General features: G+C 37.5%; 1 protein-coding gene across 1 annotated transcript in view; it reads left to right on the top strand.

The window, feature by feature from the left end:
• The window catches only part of LOC107695105 (gamma-aminobutyric acid receptor subunit alpha-3-like), a 197,728-nt gene that overhangs the window by 123,902 nt on the left and 52,739 nt on the right, over positions 1-21,087 (top strand). Inside the window, exons 6-7 of the mRNA XM_016494913.1 lie at positions 15,921-16,003; positions 19,423-19,566. Coding sequence (XP_016350399.1) covers positions 15,921-16,003; positions 19,423-19,566 — 227 coding nt within the window. The remainder of the gene's footprint in view (positions 1-15,920; positions 16,004-19,422; positions 19,567-21,087) is intronic.

Below are 21,087 nucleotides of genomic sequence, written 5' to 3'. Positions count from 1 at the left end.
GCATATCTGACAGTGTAACATTAAGCATTAGTATTTCAAATGAGTTAAACCTGTATGCTGTCTTCTGAGTAACATTGAGAATATCATTATATATTGTTGCAACACCGCCGCCACGACCAGTCTGACGGGGCTCATGCTTATAACAGTAGCTTGGTGGAGTAGACTCATTTAGACCAATATAATCATTAGGTTTTAGCCAGGTTTCAGTCAAGCAGAGTACATCAAAACGATTATCTGTGATAATTTCATTTACAATAACTGCTTTGGGTGAGAGTGATCTAATGTTTAGGAGCCCAAACTTTAAAAATTGTTTTTGTTCATTTATTTTACATTTTTCTGGTTTAATCACGATCAGATTTTTTCTAGATCCTGTATTCAATTTATATTTTGACCTCACTATTCGGGGAACAGACACAGTCTTTATAGATTGGACAGCACAAGTACTTCTATCATTTAAGCGGGTAGAACACAAGTCATCAGGGCAGTTATTTGAGATTTGACTTACTAGTCATATGGTGCTTAGCGTCCTGGAGATGTTGTCCGACATGAGAAGTACAATGACCGAAATGGTATTTTCCTTTAAAATATTCTCCAGTAATCTTAGTTTAGTTTACAACTGTGTGTCCAGGATGGTTGCTTAAAGGCCCCAAGTCTCTATGATGTTCTGGTTTCTATCTATGACTCCCTTCTTCTTTGTAAACATATTTGATTTTTCCTGTTTTCAAGTCCAATTGGTCTTAAAAAAAAACGCACCTCTCCTCAACAATATGCACAATTTGAAGTCTCTGTATGTGAATTCTTCACATATACCATTAGTTATATGCCAAAATGTAATAATTGAAAAAAAAAAATGTTAAAAAAAATCATGGGTTGGAAACGAACAACTCATGGATTTATTTATTGTACATTTCATTTTAAGAGCCCTCTATACACACTTGCAGCTTTGTAGGGAGCTGCTGAAAGCAAGATTGGCTCCGGATGCTGATATTTTCTTATTTCTTGTTTTTTTGTTGTTTTTTTTTAACAGACCCCCACTGCAAAAACCATTCATATGCTTTGAGTGGACTAAAAATAAACCTCTTTCCCAGGTTTCCAAGCAACAGGCTTCTTACACAGATAAACAAAATGCTCCCAACAGCCCTGGACCCCGATGGCCTTGATCTGTTCCCCCACACGTCCGCCACTCCCCTCTGGAACCTTGAGCAACGGAGCGCTACTGAGTGATTACCGTTCTCTCGCCAGTGCCACCTCTTCAGTTGAATGCTAGCATGAGATAATGAAAAATTTCTCATCGTAAAGGGAAATTAATTGTTTGTTGTGTGGCAACCTAATACAAAAGCATTCCCACCAGTCACATCTAATAATGGCAATTACTAAGATTGGTTTGTGCTAATTACCGTGCAGTATTATAACTACAGAGTGCTTGTTTGTGAGGCCAACCCTCAGCCTTCACATTAGGAACCAGAGTTTGAAAACGCCACTTTTAAAATGTCATGTGTTTCTCATTTAAAAAAAAAAGTTGTTACATTGGTATATTTTATTATTTTATATACATTTGTGTTGTACTTTTTCTCATTGTCAGGTTTTTTTTTTTTTTTTCAGATTTTTCATAATGTGAAAAATTATAAAATTATAATGTGTCATTTCCACCACATCTCCAATTATGTCTTGCATTTATTAGCATTTTGTGGCAAAACTTACGTTTTACCATGTTTTAAAATAAAATGGCAGACTCTTAAAAAAATGTTTTAAGCTGGAATCTGATTGGGAATGATGTACAGTAAAAATATTCTGCTCACAAGTGCCATTTAGCTTTGTTTGTTTGTTTGTTTGTTGTTGTTGTTTTGACAGAGGTCACAGCCTGCAGATGAACACTTCACTCATCTGTTTTTATCAGCACCAAAAAAACCTTTTCACAAGGTCTCTGTAATTTATCTTATCATATCACCATTCTTTATAATATTGATGCAAAAAAAAAACACTGGCTCACTGGATTTTATTTTTCTGTTTACTGAAAGTGTGGTTCACAGTGCAGAACACAGATTGTTGTTGTCAGGGAAGAGAAGACAAGACATTTTTTACACAGTTTTAACTCAGGTGTGCGTTCTCCAAATTACAGTGAAATATGAGTTAAGTGTTCTGACCCTTTTTACCACTTTCTTTTGAAGAATTGGTGTGAGGAAAAGTGCATAAGCGAACTCATTTATGTTGTCTCCATTGCTCATTTTCTCCCGTGGCATGACACAATCGCTCCACCACATTTTTTCAGCAGTCTGAAATTTCACTTGGGTGGAAGTAAAAAAACAATTTAATTCAGGAAAAACACGCATATCTCAAGAATGATTTACACTGACATGGTTGACTTTTTGATAAACAAGCAGTACGGTAGTACTCAAGTCTGTCTCAAGTCCGAGTCCAAGACCATAGTAGAGACCAGCTTATTTGAGTCAGAGTCCTGGCTAAGTCCAAGTGGTCCTGAAAATATGGTCTCAAACATGGACTTGAGTCTGAGTTCGGTCTTATCCAGACTCGAGTATTACAACACTGCTTGTTTATTGTTTAAGATGACATTTTTTCAGCTTATATCATATTGATCAAAAGATATTAGATGTGTTCTCTGTTGAATAGTCTTACCCCTCAACACATCAAGGGATTAGTTCATTGCTTAAGTCATTTAATGCAAAATAGCTGAGTTGAGCTAATTGTCATAATCTGTCAAGCATATTTTCTATACATTTCTATTAGACTTTTTTGTAAATGCGTTCTGAATTGATGAATTGTGCAGGTGAATCTTGCATTTTACTAATGATGGGGAATGTAAGACGTTAGATCAACCAGTAATCAACCAGTTCTCTAAAAGGGTAGGGAGGCAGACAAAGAAGTAGAAGCGGCCAAGGATGTCGCCATGTTTCTGATGAAAAAAGAGCCACTATTGTGGACCTTGTTCTCAATCATGACCTCACAATTGCTGAGGCAGTTTGAAAGATGCAGCCGAATAATGGAAGTCCAACAACCGTGTCCTCAATCATTCAAACATTTGTTGACAGTAGAGGTATGCAATGTAATCAAATAATGTGCACTGTACTGTAATTATGTATACTTACTGTAATGCTACATATTACAGTACTGTAATGCTTTATATTACAGTTGTTCACTTACATCATTCATTAAGTAAATATACTTTATACAGATACACACACACATACATATATATACAGTCTATATATCCCAGATACAGTAATAATAATAGTAATTTATGCATTTAGCAAACGCTTTTATCCAAAGCGACTTACAGTGCATTCAGGCTATACATTTTTTGCCAGTATATGTGTTCCCTGGGAATTGAACCCACGGCCTTTTGCGCTGCTAACGCAATGCTCTACCAGTGTGCTCTTTACACAATTTAAAATGTAATAAGTAGTGTAATGTATTAAAGTAATGTAACTTATTACATTTGATTACGTTCTGATTACTTTTCTAAATTTCTAACAAATGTTTTTATCTGTTAATAATTTTCAAACATTTAAACACGGCAGGCTTAACCTCACAGTAGTACTCAATGCTGATTACTGTCAGACTTTGAAAATTCTTCATGACTTGATTTAAGATTATCATAATTTTATTTTAAAGCACAGCCACCTCAAAACTGCTTACAGTTAACTGTTAGTTACATACCTGTTACATACCTGCAGGTGCATCCTGAGGTTCGACATTAAAATGTTGATAGCATTTTAATAGTTGCCTGGCAAACATATTTTGCACTGTTATATTTGCGCCCTTTTCTGATTTCTGGATGATTTTTTTTTTTTTTTTCCAGCACTGGAACGCATTTTTATCACTTGGCATGAATAGCATTGCTTTACTAAACAGCCTTTAAATGGTAGCAGGAATCGTGCATATCAAAAACAGGCAAAGCAGAAAATTAATATTATTCAACATATCCTAGGTTTTTCAAATAAATATTTCGATGGAACCCTATTTGTAATTGTTAACATTTTCCTATGTAACTGTAATTTCATTACACATTTTTCTCAGTAACTGTAGCAGATTACAGTTACATTTATTTTGTAATTAAATTACATAATTCTGTTACATGTAACTAGTTACTCCCCAACACTGGCCATAGATTACATCAGGAAATACTGTAAGAGTACACTGTTACATTGACAACAGGGCTAAGCATTTTGTTTGTGATCAATGACACAAGGACTTGTCATTCTGATGGCACTGATATGTTCATTAACAAAAATACGTTTGAGTGATGAACTAAGGATTTTGAGCAAGTTACAGGCTTTTGCAGGTAATCCATTGTGTGGTGCCGTTTGTATGAATTGTTTAGATAAATGCACATACTGGTTTGCAAATATTAATAATGATTCAAGAAATGTACCAAAGCAACTGAGAAAAACGTCTCTAGGTTACGTATGTAACCATGGTTCCCCGAGGCCGCACAGCAGTTCTTCTGAACATTAGAGATGCAGGGGTCACATCTAAAAGCTCTTCATTACAGCCTTGACATGTGTAGGATCTCTGTCTGCAAACGGACCCACTTACACTATTGAGTCACACATGAAACAATCACATTCCATTGAGACAAACTGAGAAGCACCCTATGCAGCCAGCTGCGGTCGTAAAACTCATGCAAGAGACCAGATGTGCAGTGTAACGTTTATTTATGCTTCAGCATAAATAAACCAGCTAATAAACAACAGAACAAAGAACATGGTATCTGGAAATTTTCCAGCGACAGACTCGTTCGGACCTCATGACCGTTTAACGCATAAATTGCTAAATCCGATAAACAGAAAGCGACAGATTAAGAGGAAGATAGATGAAGCGTCTGGCTTGCTCTCTCTGGGGGGGTGGGAAGAAACCGCAGCGCGGGCTTCCTAACACTGAGAGAGAGACCCGCGGATCTAGCGGGTGAGGACCGAGAAAAGGACGAGCCCGTCTCGGATCCCTCCGCTAAATCCACCATCGATCCCCACGACAACAGTCTACGCCGTGCCTCTGCAACAGCGGAACCGCTGCCAGCGGGATTGCGAGCCTGGACACAACATCTGTAATGCCGTTTGCTCGCCATAGATATTAGTTTAGACTTTGATATATTCTTTTGAATGCTTGTGGACTGACAGACAACAGTAAATAGACTGATACATACACAGAGCGCTACTGAAGAGCAGAAGCTAACTTGCGCTCTGCCGGATGCGCTTTTATACTTCCTGGCGCTCACGTCACCCCGCTCGTGACGTCTCGCTGCTCCATTGGACTGATTTTACACGTGCTTCAGAACGCGGTCACGCAGGGACGTTCCCAAAGCGATCTCGATGCAGCTCGAGTTCCTGAAGGGGAACTGTAATACTGATACTTGGATTGCCAGATTTCAAGATTAAAATTCTGGCTTTGTGACAAGAGAAAACAAACGAACACACAAAACAAAACAATAAAAATAAAACAAAATAAAATGCTTTTGACATTTTTAAGTCAGTTTTGAAGTGATCTATCAGTTTTACTAAAAAAATCAACCCCTGGAACATGAAAGTGGCATAAGCTGAAAAAATGTCCGAGTGCAAGAGATTGGGTGCTTGAATCTTGCTTGAATTTTTAAAATAAATGAAAAATGCATCAGTTTGTCAAATAGAACAGTGCATCGTTTATGAAAGATCTGTGACAGCGTCTCTCCATGAGAAACATTGCTGCCCTATATTACCAATGACATGATCTGACACTAACTAGATGAAAGGATGATACTTAAAAAAATTAACATCAGGTAAGGCATATGTAAAGAGGCATCACATAATCACAGATTTTTAACTGTTGACAGTTAAACCCAAATTTTTAGGAGAGCTGAAATGAAAATAGGGTTTAGTGACGTTTATGACTTGCGGTCATTATGTAATGACTGTATCTTTGTCATTTCATACAAAACCACTTTGAAATCCCACAGGGTTTGGGGAGGGGCATATATTTTGTGGTTGTCAAGAGAAGTGACATGACCAAATCCAAACTAAACTCATGATTAGCATAATGTAGCACCCAGGTGTCAGTTTCTTAAAAGTCACTTTGGCTCTAATGTGGCATCTTGTATTCGGACAAACTGTGGCGGTCAGGTTCATAAACTCTCAGTGTGTTCTCATTTGATGGGTGCTGTGAGTTCTACCTGTTGAAGTGTTGAAACAGAGAACTTTTTTCTCTTCGAATGAGTCAGACATCAGTCTATAATCATGCCACGAAAGACAGACAGCCTGGAGATAACACTTGCCAAGGCACTGTTCACATTCAACCTTGAGAGCATAATGAGGTATAAAGAAACTGTTTTTATTTTCTTGTGTAAGCTATTTGGTGTCATCTGTCAGCTCTGATAGTCCGTCTCCCAGCACTCAAACATACAGCTTTATTTGTTTACTGCAAGCTAGCCAAACACTCAGTGCATTAGAGAGGCAGAGGAAGGGCCTAATTCACCTGATGCTGCTGGTTCCAGGTGCTCTGGAAAACAGAGAACTCAACTTCTCATGAGAGGAGAACTCCGAATTCAGAGGAATAGTGTGCTCATTCCAGGTAACCCTTTGATAAAAGGGGAGCACTGCTCAACACTACCATGAGAACAGCCCGTGGAGCGAGGAATCCAACTGCTCATAGAGAATTAAACGCTCGAAAGAAAGGACCATGCTCACAATAACTCTCAATGGTGAGGGGAGCGATGCTTCCAGAGTGTGTCGAAAGAGACACACTAGATGAGAGGAGCCCAAGGTACCGGGGTCTAAACTAACTCAAAGAAAGGGAACGAGGTTAATAACGTGTAACCCTTACTTTACAGGATTCCAGAAAAGTGCGCAAAGCATTACGTGCACACTTACCACTTATGTGGATTTTTAGAAAGTGCGCAAAGCTTAACGTGTGCACTTACGATAGTATGGATTTAAAGTTTTCCAAGCATCTGCTCACAGATACCCGGAAGTACTGGGGCAAACGGGTGAGGCAAGCTCAAATACAACCCTCTAAGGTGAGGGGAGCACTGAATTAGGAAGGTGAAGATAAGGGCAGATGTAAGACCCCCGAAGGAAATGAGTAGATACTGAGGTATCACTCTGATCCGAACAAAAGCGCTGACGCCCTGTCTGGATCACATCCCTTAGGTCTTTCACCTACCTTCCTTTGACCTGTGATTCTTCCTACCCCTACCCGCGGGTGGGGGAGGAGTGCGAGCCGTGACACCTCGATGTTGGCATAACTCGTATGCTGGAATCGATGGATGCGTGTGGAAAAAATGGCCTCTTCCATTCCTTCTCAATCTCTGTATGGAAAAAGGAAGAAAGGAAGGCTCACCTGAGCTGGAGGGTTATAGGCAGAAAAAATAACGTCCATCGAGATGACCTCGCGACGTCACTTTCTTCGCCCGCTTCACGGCAAGTAAAGCCTCGCCGTGGCGCGATCCATAACTTTCAAAAGCTCATCATACGCAGGGCAGGAGGATTGGGAAGGCTCAGCCTCAGCTTCTTTGCCCTCCTCAGACATCTCCTGCTTTTGCTGGGCCGAACCCAGCAGAGCATTGACCCCTGGATCAGACAATGTTAATGAAATAACATCATCCTCTAGCGGCTCACTCTCGTCCACAGCTGACGATCGCAAGAGGGAAACCCCTCTTCAAACTCATCGGCCAGATCCACCTGCAATCCCCACAAGCTCATTCTCCTCCGTGCCTCAGCAGCGGCGGGACCTGAATCGCGGGAAACAGATGGCTACCCGTCTTTCCTCGAAAAGAGAGACAAACGAGAGCGGAGCTTTTTCATTGGGGGGGTGAAGATACATTGTCATGACTTTTATATTTTTGTATATGTTTATAGTATGTTGATGTTTCTATGGATTGTTTTAAGTATGGATTGCTGAATTACCTGTCTGATCAACAAATATACCTTCGGGTATTAATAAAGAAACCTTGAGCCTAGTATTCTATAACATTACTCATTACACGGCTCTGTGGAATACTTGATTCTGATTGGTCAGTCGCGACATTCCGAAGTATGTTATCCCTCGATAACAACCGGAAAAAGCTGATAACCATAGGCTCATCCGGGTAACTGAAGTCGGCGCTGTACTCTTGCTAGGAACAGGTTTCACGGTGAAAGCTTTGCGCTTGGTTAGCTAATAAAATATTAAAACTCAATTCAATTTCAACTGTGTACAATTATTTAATTTTGTCATCCTGGTATCGCGGACTCGCTCTCTCGTTTCATACAAACGCATAAAATCTATGTATTTTCAGTTATTTTCCTTTTTTTTCCATTCTAATGAATATTGACCCAGTATTTATTTCTTTATACTATGGCAGTTTATTGATGCCATCACTATTGTGTCATCAAGATAAGATTTATAAGATTTACATAAAGTGACTAAACATATCCAAAAGCAATACAGTACACATGACCGAGGTTCTTTTTTTTTTCTCTTTGTTTGGAACACTTCAACTTCGTATCTTAGTTTTCCTCTTCCCTGTCTCCGAAATTTAATGATCCTTGCTCACCGTTTTTTTCCCATACGACTATTCTGTGACTCCAGACTGGTTGGCGAGAGCAAGCATCAAAGTCCTCCATCTAGAAACTGTCATCATTAAGTAAAGCAGAACCAGTGCATTGGGAATCTTGTCTCAGCTTCTGTAAACCTTCATTGATCAACTTCCACGTCTGGGGAAAATGATGATAAGTGTAACGGACGATTCTGTGCTGTCCTGACAGTAGATTTGTCACACGTCAAGAACACTTTTCACTTCTCATCAGTGGTGTATAGTTCTCAGGATAGAGACCAGGCTAGAGGTCATTGTTGATGTTGTTTTGATGAAGAGCATAGCTGGACAACAGTAAACCTCTAATGACTACAAGAATATTGATAGACGGACATCATGGAAGATTCAAAGGCAGACAGAAAAGCATGGAGCTCCTCATCGAGTGGTTTAGAGCAAAGGTGTAGGTGATGTAATTTCAGCGTTGCTAGTGGCACCAAAATGGAATTACAAAAATAAAATAATCATTTTCAATAAAATCACGTTTATTTTCCTCCACATGGCTTTGGTCAGACAAACAGAACTCACAGCATTGGCTGAAGAAAGGATGCTGTGTCGCTCTGGTTTGGACAGTAATGCTAATGGTAGCAGACCTACAACCAAATTATGATTACAGAGAATGTTAATAATCATTACATAGTTCACACTGATCATTTGACAAGACTGTGTTATGACTTCAAAACACTTATACCATAGTGCATGGTTTGTCAACTAATATATTTTTCATTTGCATCACATAGCCAGATCCATATATTTGACCTCTCTGATGTATTAAAATTGATTGGTAGCTCGTCTGGTACAGTGTTTTACTTGCACGGGTAGGAGTGGAGTAAAACAAAACGCACGACATTCAACAAAAGAGCTCAAATCCTTGTAGAAGCAAGTTAAAATTGCATTGCCGCACAGGTTTTTTTTTTATTTGTATTTTTTATTTTGAACCCACATTTTAGTTCCACTCACCAGATATTTTATTTACAATCTGCCGTGATATGTGCATGAACCAAATAATAATAACAATAAAATGTTGCCACAGTCACGTCCATCGGTTTCATAAGTCACTGGACATTTCACTTCTTCTTCAAAATGTGCAAAAATCAAATATATATATATATATATATATATATAAACATTTTAAATATTCTTTATATTTTGTCTGATCTGTTGCTGACTTGGGGAAAAGGAGATATCAGAATTTGCCTGAATATTCATTTATTAATGTCAATGACAAAGGCTTTTTTTTATATGCAAATGCATGTTTCACTTCAATTTTCAGGACATGTACGGCACACATGTTCCAAACTTGTAAGAGTTTCTGTCTTCTGACCCCCCACCACCACAGATATTTTGAATAATATGGGTAACTGAACAGTTGATGGTCCTCATTGACTTCCATAGTATGGATTTTAAAAAAAAAAAGTCAGTGGTGACCATCAACCGTTCGTTTATGCGCATTCTACAATTTGTTTTTGTGCTCAGCAGAATAAAGAAATCCATACAGGTTTGGAGTAACTGAGGGTGAGTAAATGATAACAGAATTTTCATTATCTTTAAACTGTTAAAGGTGCAAGGATCCTGCTGAAGTTTATGAAGAACAAGACAGAAAAAGTGTTAATGCCATGACTGAGCAAGCCTGTCAGTGCTGCAAACTGTGGTACTCAGCGCATGGTCTGCTCCGTCTTGTGGGAGCTTAGCTTAGCTGAATTGTTTTATTTATTTTTTGTCTGTTCCTGTACAGCTCACTGCGTCAAACTATATTATGCTAGTGGATTTCAGATATGATAGATCTTGCAAATGTAAAACAGTTTTGTCTGCTCATTTATCATGAACCCAAGCAGCACCAAAGCACAAGGAATAAGCAAGCCTTTAGATCATCTCTTTAAATGAGGAAAAAGCTCCATCGCTCTCCATTTTGGTTCCACTTTTCACATTGAAAATTACCTGTAAAAGAATACCTCACCCCTGGTGAGCTAGGCTTGACATTTGGTATGGACTTTAAGGTAGAAGCCATATTTAATTCAATTTAAATAAAAATGAGACTGTAAGACTCACAGACTTTATCCAGCATCCAGGGCTTTCAGTTGTTTCAAATTAAATATGAAAACAGAAAATAGTAACATGAATTACACAATGTAACAAAAATTTTTTCAATTTGATTTTTATGGTTCTTCTGTAATTTTTATTGTACTATTTATTTTCACACACCATCAATAATTTGGGAAATATTTAGGTGAGATAAATCTTAGATTGAAACATTGGTTTAGTACAGATAAGTTTTTATACTAATTTTGCATGTTTTTTAAGATATTTTGCTTTTGCGATGATGGGAACATTCTAGATGTTTCTGTAACATTCGGTAATATTGTGTAATATTCCAGTGGTTTCTAGTGCTTTCAACATGTCAAACTTAGTAAAGAAACATTAACAATAAAAGCAAAACAAAACTTTTATAAAAAAAATGTTTCATGGTGAAAGATAAAATAATAAAATACAATAATCTGAAGTGTTTTACTAGATTTCTACTACAAATTTCCAGCAAAATGCCATTACACAAATTACACATATCTTATAAATCCTGACAGAGCCCACCTGCACTTTTACACAGTTCACCAGCTTTTGGCCTTTTTCAGACAGCTCACATCTCCAGCCCTGGGGTGCAGTTAGCTAGAGGTGTAGGATGGACAGATGGTTTCACTCGTCCTTACAGGCTTTAGGGACCTCTCACCTTGCCCAGATCAGCTCACAGGAATGTAGCTAGAGGAGAGACAGCTGTGTTCTAGCTGCAGTGCGACTTTTACAACCAGCATCCTCTTTGATTCAGAGTTAAACAGGTGAGAGTATTCAATACTTATGGTTTTAAGATTAAATTGAGAGACACAAATTTAATAGGGGATAAAAGGAACTGTGTGTGAAACCTTGTAAAGTGGCAAGTGCCCAATGCCAATAAAAATTTGGTTTGGCTGAGTTACTGGTCTGTTGGACAGCAAAACTGCAAAACAATACATTCACCCAAGCCGTAGCATACTTGGACCTAAGCCATATCTAGGCCCAAAATATCATCTGGCATTTACATCTGGCATTTTCTATAAAGCAATCATGATCAGATCACACTTGACCACATTAAAAAAAACATTAAATAACTGTTGAGAAAGTGCATCAAAAATGTTTCTTCTCTTCACTAGAATGAATGACCAAAAGCATTTTGAATAATCTGTCGAAGTCAGGGATGTAAAAAGTACTGAAAAATTTTACTTAAGTGAAAATACAGATATTCAGTGAAACTTTTACTCAGAAGTAAGGAGATTCTTGTAATTGCATAGGAAAATAAATTGCATAAAATGCTTTGTCAGACAGACAGACATACAAAGATTTGGTTAAAGGGAGAAAACAAAACAAAATGCAACGGCACAGGTCAAAATACTCTATCTTAAAGGGATCCTCCGTCCTTTACACCCTCATATCATCCAATAAGTATATGACTTTACAGTACTTCTTCTGATAAAGATAAAAGAAGAGTTATAGAAAAAAAAAATCATCTCTCTGCATTTAATGCAAGTGTACCCTACACAGAGTGAACACGACGGTAATCCATATGACCCCAGTTGATGAATCAATGTCTTCTTAAGCGAAATGATAGGCATTAGATTAATGAGCAAATAATTATTTACATTAAAAAAATTCATTGACAATCCCAATCGTTACTCAGTATATCTATACACCTCAGTACTCAATACCATGTTAACATGAGCTGTTTCTCTGCTGCCTGACAATTTAAATTTGGATTATCAGAAGCAGGGTCAGGAATTAACAGAGCTTGGGGCAAAAATGTCCCCAAAATTAAAGATATAGGGACAAATATTTATAATATATGATCTTGTTAAACAATATCACACAAGCAAGAGTACTGTTTCCTCTGAATATCTGCACGATTGCCAATGTGATATTAATGTTATACGATTAATTTTATTTCTTACATTTTAGAAACAAAATTGTCTTGTTTTGCTCTATTTCACCAATGAAAATAGTTCCAAACAAAGCAAGAGCAGAACCGTTATTCATCTCAGAGAAAACCACAGAGCAGTGTTTCGTTAATGACTGAATCTGCGTTTATGTGTTAAGGAATCAGGTGAGTCGGTGATTCAATTATCCATTCATAAAGACAGTCACTTGCTTCATTCCTGAATGAATCAGCCATTATGAACAAATTGATTAATGGTTCACTGAAAAACTCACTTGCTGCCATCTACTGGTGGATTTAATTTCATATTTAAAGTAGCATTTTTTTTTTAAATCATCCCACATTTCTATATTCAACATTTTTAAAGCATTAATCTCACAACATTATGCAATTGTTATTGCACTGTAAATGCATTCATGCCACCTCTGAGCTGCATTAAGCAGTTGGTGTAAATATACCTTAATGTCATTTCAAAGCTTGTTTTCCATCTGTGCAATGTAAAGATGACTTGTTAATGCTGATTTAATTTGACTGATAAATGGTGATTTGAGTAAGAATTTTAACTAATTTATAAATTTACATTTACGAATTTGACATTAGATACATACATTTAATTAGGTTAGCAAAAAAAAAATGCTTTTACAAATGTAAAAAAAAAGAAAAGAAAAGAAAGTCACACAACCTGTTTTGTAACAAGTAGATTGTTACATTATCATTTTTGTGTAATCAAATAATACAAAAGTACAGTTTTATAGTCCGTATTAAATATTTATGGAAGGTACATTTTCTCAATTCAGGCAGTTGAACCAAAGAGTATTATGAATCTGGCTTATATGTCTGTATGCCCATGGTAGAGACTTTTGAAAGCAAATCCCTGCCGTAGGCTGTGGCAGAACTGCCTCAGGAACAGGTAATGTGCTAAGGATCGTTGGGTCAATATGTTACTGAGGAGATGAGAGGCGCAGAACCTTGGTGAGCCTGAGACATAGCGCAAAGCTGGGGGGAAAGCCCAGGGGGACCTACCTACCCAGGAGGGCCGTGACGTTCACTGACCGTGAAACTGACAAATGGCCAGTAAAGCAGCCGCAGCGGTGTGCATGCGCACTGACAAGCCAGCTGAGCTGCGTGACCATAGGCACACATGTGCACACTGAATTAAAGCTGTAATGCTAGCTTCCTGTCACACTCTGTAATGATACGGTACAAAAACACTCGTGGGCTGCCATGTTTAAAGCTTAAAACACTTCTAATTTAGTGACCTTTACTGTTTTACACACTCATCCCCTCTGGCACTTAGTAGATTATATACACCAATGCACAGACACATGCTCTTCTTACTGTACTCTTCTGGAAAAATATGTCACATCGTTTTGAGAGCTGTAGATTGTCCGACATGACGGGCACAAATCCTGCCTCCGGTTTCACAGCCACGGCCTTGGAGAGAGTCAAGGAGGAACGAAGCGAATTCAGACGATGCTATATCAATCTGCAGAGAGAGGAACAGGATGAATTACAGTACCACCTGTGGTTCTTCACAGATGTGTACAGGAAGCATCTTACAGCCATTAAACTGTCTGAGAAATGACTTTGACTCACCTCAATGGATCAGGTCTTGATACTCACTAATTAAAAGCTTCAGGGATCTATTTATAGGACAATTTACCCGATGCCATACAAGCTTTCAGCTTGTGACTCAGCTAATTTCAAGCAATGGCTCATGCAGTGTACAGTACACACACAGGATATTGTCCACTAGCTTGCTCAACTCTTGTTTTTTCGAATGCTTCATCACAGATAGAGAATCTCTTTTAAGCAGTTCTCTTATTCATTCATCTTAGTGCAAGATTAACAGTCGTGCTCCATTCGATTTTTCTTCCCTGTCTTCTGTCTTAAGTGTGAATTACTTCCCGAGATTCTTGAATGGATTAAATGAAATTGACAATTGAGTGTTTGATGCAGCAGTTCCTTATCATTGCCTAATCTTCTGTTCTGAAGTCAGCATAAAGTCTTATGAAACCTATTTACTTTCTTAATACATGTTTGTGGTCTTATTGAAAGCAATTTATCAGTTCACAGGGGGGAAAAAGATTCTTTGTAATCATAAATGAAAATGAAATAACTTAAAGTCTCAAAGAAGTTTTTGTTCGGCTGACATCATCTAGGCCACAGGATTTAGCCATTAGCTGAACAGCTATTTGTAGTCAAATACTGTAGCTACTGTACAGGCATTGTTTGCCTAACAACAGTTTTTTGCCTTGTTAAACTACTGTTGTAGATAGCATAACTATTCTAAAATATTACCAATAGTTATAGTTGCTGATGCCATTATTAAACATGAATGTGATACAGATTACAGCAATAGGAAATAATTATAAATTTAAAGGGATAGTTCACCCCAAAATTATATAGTTTACCCACCCTTAAGTTAAGCAAAGAAAAAGATATTTAAAATAAATATCAGTTGAAATGGAAAAAAAAGTCAATGTCTACCGCCAACTATTTTGTAACCAACATTCTTCAGAATATCTTCTTTTGTGTTCAGAAGGAACTGCACCCATACAGGTATGGAACAATGTAAGGGTGAGTAAATTTTGGGTGAACTATCTCTTTAAAAAAGACGCAGTAGCAATGGTATATGTGAAGATACTGTAGAGAAGGGATATGTGCTTATTGCTTGGTGTTAGTGGCCTTCATTATTATTATTTACAAAATTGTTATACATTAAAATTCTGTCACATTCTAGACTTGTAATTCTGCTAAGAACATGGTTGTCTAGCAGAGTCATAACCTTGATTGCAGACATATGGTGCAGTAGCTCCTCGGGCTTCCCGTGTTCGAGTCCCAGCTCATGCAGTGCCAACATGGATATGGCATGGACAAGAGACTCAGTTAAATTTAAGATAATTTTACAAGAATGAAACCTATTGCACATATGCAAATGAACTACGGTACATTATATAAGTATGTCCAAATTTATTTGCATACATAGTGTTGGGGAATATATACTAATATTATGTAGCATATCTCAACTGCTTGTATTTTTGCAAATTGTAAACTACTGTATATTATCTCCCAGCTCTAATCTGCTAAATATGACCGTAAGGCATGAAGATATTAAGATATTACAAACATGAATATCATGATTTTCTGTAAAGCTGCTAAGAAACAATGTGTATTGTGAAAAGTGCTAAATAAATGTGATTTGACTTGGCATGAATGCAAACTTACCGTCAGGTCGGGCTCTATTATAGAATGAAACACCCACTTTTCATGATCAAGTCAAGTAATTTCTTGTTGAATATCTTGTTTTACTTTTATATACATCACATTACAACAGTAAAATGGGTTGCAAATACTGTTTCATGCTGACTTGAAAGCTCTCTCTTTATCTATTCCTCATCTACATAGATTAACCATCCATGCTGAGTGCCCTATGCATCTGGAGGATTTTCCTATGGATGCCCATGCCTGCCCGCTGAAGTTCGGAAGCTGTAAGTTATTCTCTGTTGTCGTCATTGAATTTTTCTAGATTGTGTAAGTGACAGCTGCTCAGGTTCTCTGGAGTATTTTATAAGTATATTGACATGCATGTTGCCTTGTGCGCATGTACCCTGCACTCTTAGCTCGGTCATGAGCTTGACATCGAAATCTGTGTAACATACTGAACTGGATCAGGTGGGTGCAGGTTGAGCATCTAACTGCCTATGACAACAGACAGACTCTTGTTTGTCTTAAAGACAGTCCAGATCAGAAAAAAATTTTTAGTAGCTTATCTTCTAGACACAGCTCAGAGAACCCAATAACACAGTGTCTTTCTCCACAACTCAGAATGGTACGTAATGTCACACCTGACACTGATTACCCATCTGTGTTTGCACCTAACAGTAAACAACATCTATCCAAGACAGCATTGTCATTAGAATACAACATAAATCCCCAAAGGCAGACCAAAAAAAATGGAACTTGTTTCTTCTGTGTGGAGTCACCAGTCCTAAAACAAACAAATGTTTCGTAATTCTCCTCCTGTGCCGAGCTTTAGATTAATAGCCCAGCCAATGACACCAAAGGTCACCATGATGCAGCAGTCACACCTTTATGAATAAAACATCCCACTGGGCAATAAAACAAAAGTCCTCTGCTCATACATTTTCAGTAGTACCTTTTTACCCCCATAATACCTCTTTTTGACAGGCGCAGAATGGTGACCCCTCATTGGTTCTGTGATTCATGCTGCAGAAAGACAGCAAAGAATTGGCTCTTTAACAAGATATCATACAGTGGGCTGCATAATTAGTGGCCTTGTTTTTTTTTGTTCCCGACATATTTCAATTACAAACTTGTATGTCTGTTTGTATCTTTAAATATTTGTCAATATTTGTTTCAAGGCATGTTTTCCCACAATTTGGGTTGATTTTGATTTTGTTTTTGCATTGCTGGAGAAATGTTATCATTAATATTAATAACAGCTTGTTTATTCTCTTTAAACCAAGCTGAGCACATCTTCAGCTACTGTATAATGAACGTGATATGATGAATAGCTCAAAATATCAATTTATATATTATATATATATATATATATATATATATATTATTATTATAATTATTATTTTTATTTTTTATTCTTTTGTCAAATAGACTATGATTTTCTGGTGCTAATTAACTGGTAATTGTCCAAATACATACTGATTTTGGTATTACAGTGCCAGAAGTGCCTGTAAAAATAATTATTATGCGCCGCTCTGGAATACTTAATTGTAATTGGTCAGTAGTGGCAACCAGTGTCTCTTATATCACTCTACGATCTCTTTCCAATATTAGAAATTATTCTGATTTAAATTCAGATTAATTTGTGAGTATTTCTGTCAAATTCATAAAAAGAATATGCTCACAGAAGTAGTTTGATCATGAATCAGACACAATGTATATTTGAAGAGTTTAGATGCAAAAGCCTCTAAGTATATCTGACATTTTTCTTTAAAATTAGCATTTCTTTCTGGATACTATGTATAGGTTTCTATTTAAGTAATGGTATTTCTGAATGGGTTGAGGCTGGGATTTAGCGCATTTGAAGTGAAAGTACTTGATAAACATATACTATGTGTGGAGAGCAATCACTCAGTATTGTTATCTCATTTTTGACCAAGATGGCTTTTAGAGGCTTTTGCATTGGAACTCTTCATTTGGTTGTGTGTGCAAACATGAAGGACATCACGATAGAAAGACATGTTGTCTATTTACTGTCTTTACATTTTTTAGCATCGCATGATTGCTTGTAGTTTGGTGTTCTGTCTGCTTTGGCAAAATGGACCATTAACATGAACGGCATAAAAAATCATCTTGATTATCAACCGCATACTTATTTTTTCTTCTGCTTATTTCTTTTCCATTATTTGGTCTGGTAAACAGGTAAAAGGTTAATTTCACCCCAGCAGAACGAGTGCCCGGCTTTTGTATGACTGCCAGCCATAATGATTTATAATTTGAGGCTAACGCATAATGGCCAAGCGAGTAGAGATCTAAAAACACATACAAGCTCCTCATTCCCTCGTTAATCAGCTACTCGTTTTAGATACTCATTTTACATTAAACAACCACTTGAAGTGTGTGTGTGTGTGTGTGTGTGTGTGTGTGTGTTTTGGGCAGTGATATTTAACACAGGAAACACTCTATTGAGATATATAGACTATTATTGGACTGTTAATCAAATTATAGCAAGGTCGTTCGCATGAAAACAGTGATAGAAAATGATATTCAATTAAATATTTCCTTCTCCTATCCCATTTAAATTGCTTCTAATTCATCCTCTCATGTTCTATTATCTTTCTCTCTCCCATCCCCTTATTAATTGAGTTTTAGGCCAGGCGCTAAATTTAAGACTTTCCTTGTAATGTGCCGAAAGTCTGTGACACCACTGACCTTTTCAGCCCATAGCCGTTTCTTGCAAGCAAGACTCCCTGTAAATAAGAACCGATGCCAGTGTCATACAATTTAAATATATATTTAAAGATGGAATCATGCATTTCATTGTCAATTAGTATTCATAATGGATAAAGTGGCATTAAACTTGATGTGTTCAGCTTTTGATTAATGATCTTCGAATGGAATAAAACAATAACGTTTCTCTGTGGCCATCAAAATTTAATTAGCAAACCTCTGCCGGCTGTGTGAATTATGTTTCTAGTGTTAAGCCTGCCAGCTTTTTTCCCGCTCTCTTGCTCACAGTCATGTGGGCGCACGTGTCTGCATATGTGCGTTGTTTGTTTCTGTGCACGGACCCCAAGATAATTGATTTTCATGCTCTTTTGCAAAGTTCATCCTTGTGTATTCAAACACAATAAGTATTGTGTTACGTTTCCCTATTATATACATTAGATTTAAGGAAGCCGCTAAACGGAAGGGAGCAGTGGACCCATGATTAGTCCGCTTTTATTAAAGTTGCATTCCAATTTCCCTCATTGAGATGCATTTATTCACTTTACTGCCCCCACCGCCCCGCCCCGTCCCGTCCCGTCCCGCCTCGCCTCGCCTCGCATCGCCTATTTTATCATGAGCCCTGTTTTGTTCTAAAGTATGAATTTTCAATTGGTGTTTTTCCAACCCAGTGACTATGTCATTAATGGAAATAGAAGGATTCTCTCAGAAGGCAAACAGACCAGTAAAATGTGGAATCTTTGTGTTAAAAAAAACACGTTCATGCAAAAAAAGATGCACGTTCGTTATCAGTATCTTAATTCTACAAACTTTTAGTTTAAATAATATTTTGTAAAATAGGTTGAATTATAATTTATGCACTGCACACACCACAATATTTTTTGATGTGCAAATAAATACTAGCCAAAACAAAATCCAAATATTGGTTTGTAAATGGTAAAAATGATCAGCATTGCAATTGTTTCTAAATCTCTCTCAGATGCCTACACCAACAATGAGGTTGTCTATATCTGGACAGCGGATGATGAGAAATCTGTTTCTGTGGCTCCTGATGGTTCTAGACTCAACCAGTATGACCTGCTGGGCCATGTCATTGGCAAAGAGACCATCAGCTCCAGTACAGGTAATTACATTTATCGTTTGTGCCAGGGGAATTGATTACTTAGTGAAGTTAAAGCAGCCAAAAAGTGCTAATGAAGGTGATTATAATCTAGGCAAATGGTAGACAATTATTTTTTTTAACTTATGACATAATTTCCAACATTGCATTTCTATTATTTAATAGTTTTAATGCGTCATTTACTATTATGTCTATTATTTACTAATATATACACACCCATATATATATATATATCATAGTATTACATAATAGTAAATGATGCATTGACAAAAAAGAGTGCATAATCAGTTGCTAAAAGCAGCATTTTCAGACCTGGTTCTACTGTATAACATGTTGGACCAAGCAAAAGTGAAGCGAGCCAAGAGACTGAGACTGTTTCAATAATGATGCAGTTATGATATTCTGATGAATTGATATATCAGTTGGATTTATACGGAGTTACAGCATATGTATCACATTGCATATCATGGTAATTGTCAATATCCAACTTATTTTCCATTTTATACACCACCAAATCTCCTGTATTTACACTGAATGCTATGCAGTCAGCCTTTTAAAAGGTATCCGTGAAGGATATGAAAAACATCTGCCTTCCTTTGTTTATCAGTATTTGAGGCATAGTTGCAGATTCATGCTGGATATTGAAAACCTCTCTTGCTCTTTAACACAGTTTATTTACAGTATATGCATGAGTCTGTAATATTCTCCTGTACATAGCCTTCCCTTTATGAAATCTCTCTCTTTGCAACTGACAACCTGAATTAATTAATTTAGCTTGCTTTCCACATGCTTCTTTTCTTTCTTCCAGCTTCAACATATGCTTACAAATTCAATTTGTGTCTGTTTGTAAAGTGATTTATCTAACCTGCTTTGCAAGCACCTAGCTTATTGATTGCTTTCTGCCACAGTTATTGGGGTCATACAGCCTCTGTGAAGCAGGAAGGACTCAAACAAGTATGAGTGCACAAGAAAAGTGTGTATGCTCAATAAGACAATGTGCTCGTCAAAATAAGAGATGAAATTGACCCCAAGTCCACATTATTTGTGTTGCACTTCTTCTAAATCCAGTGCAAAGGAAATCAGACATATATATATAATGTCCAAAACTCCATCGGTGACAAAAATGGAGAAAAAAACCTTGGGAGAAACCAGGCTCAGTCGGGGGGCCAGTTCTCCTCTGACCAGACGATACCAGCATGGTGTGGTTTAATTCCAGGCTGCAACACAAGTCAGATTGTGCAGAGGACTCGTCTAGTTCTCGTGGTCTTGTGCCGATGGTCGACGAGGTCTTCACAGGGATAGTATGTGATAGTATCTTTCTCTAGGGTTCATCTAGTTGACATGGTCTCCGCTGACATTCAGGGCTGTAGAGGTCGTCTCTAGGTGCTGATCCATCATTTGGACTGGATACGGACTGAATCCTTGTGACTGCAGTGACCATCTGATCTGGAAACAGACTGGATCTGGGTGGCTAAGGTGACCTCGGAATAAGAATAAAACAGACTAATATTAGCGTAGATGCCA

Source organism: Sinocyclocheilus anshuiensis, unplaced genomic scaffold (genome assembly GCF_001515605.1).
Source record: "Sinocyclocheilus anshuiensis isolate Anshui unplaced genomic scaffold, SAMN03320099.WGS_v1.1 scaffold506, whole genome shotgun sequence".
In the NCBI taxonomy this organism is placed as follows: Eukaryota; Metazoa; Chordata; class Actinopteri; order Cypriniformes; family Cyprinidae; genus Sinocyclocheilus; species Sinocyclocheilus anshuiensis.
This window is presented reverse-complemented; position numbering and strand designations above follow the sequence as displayed.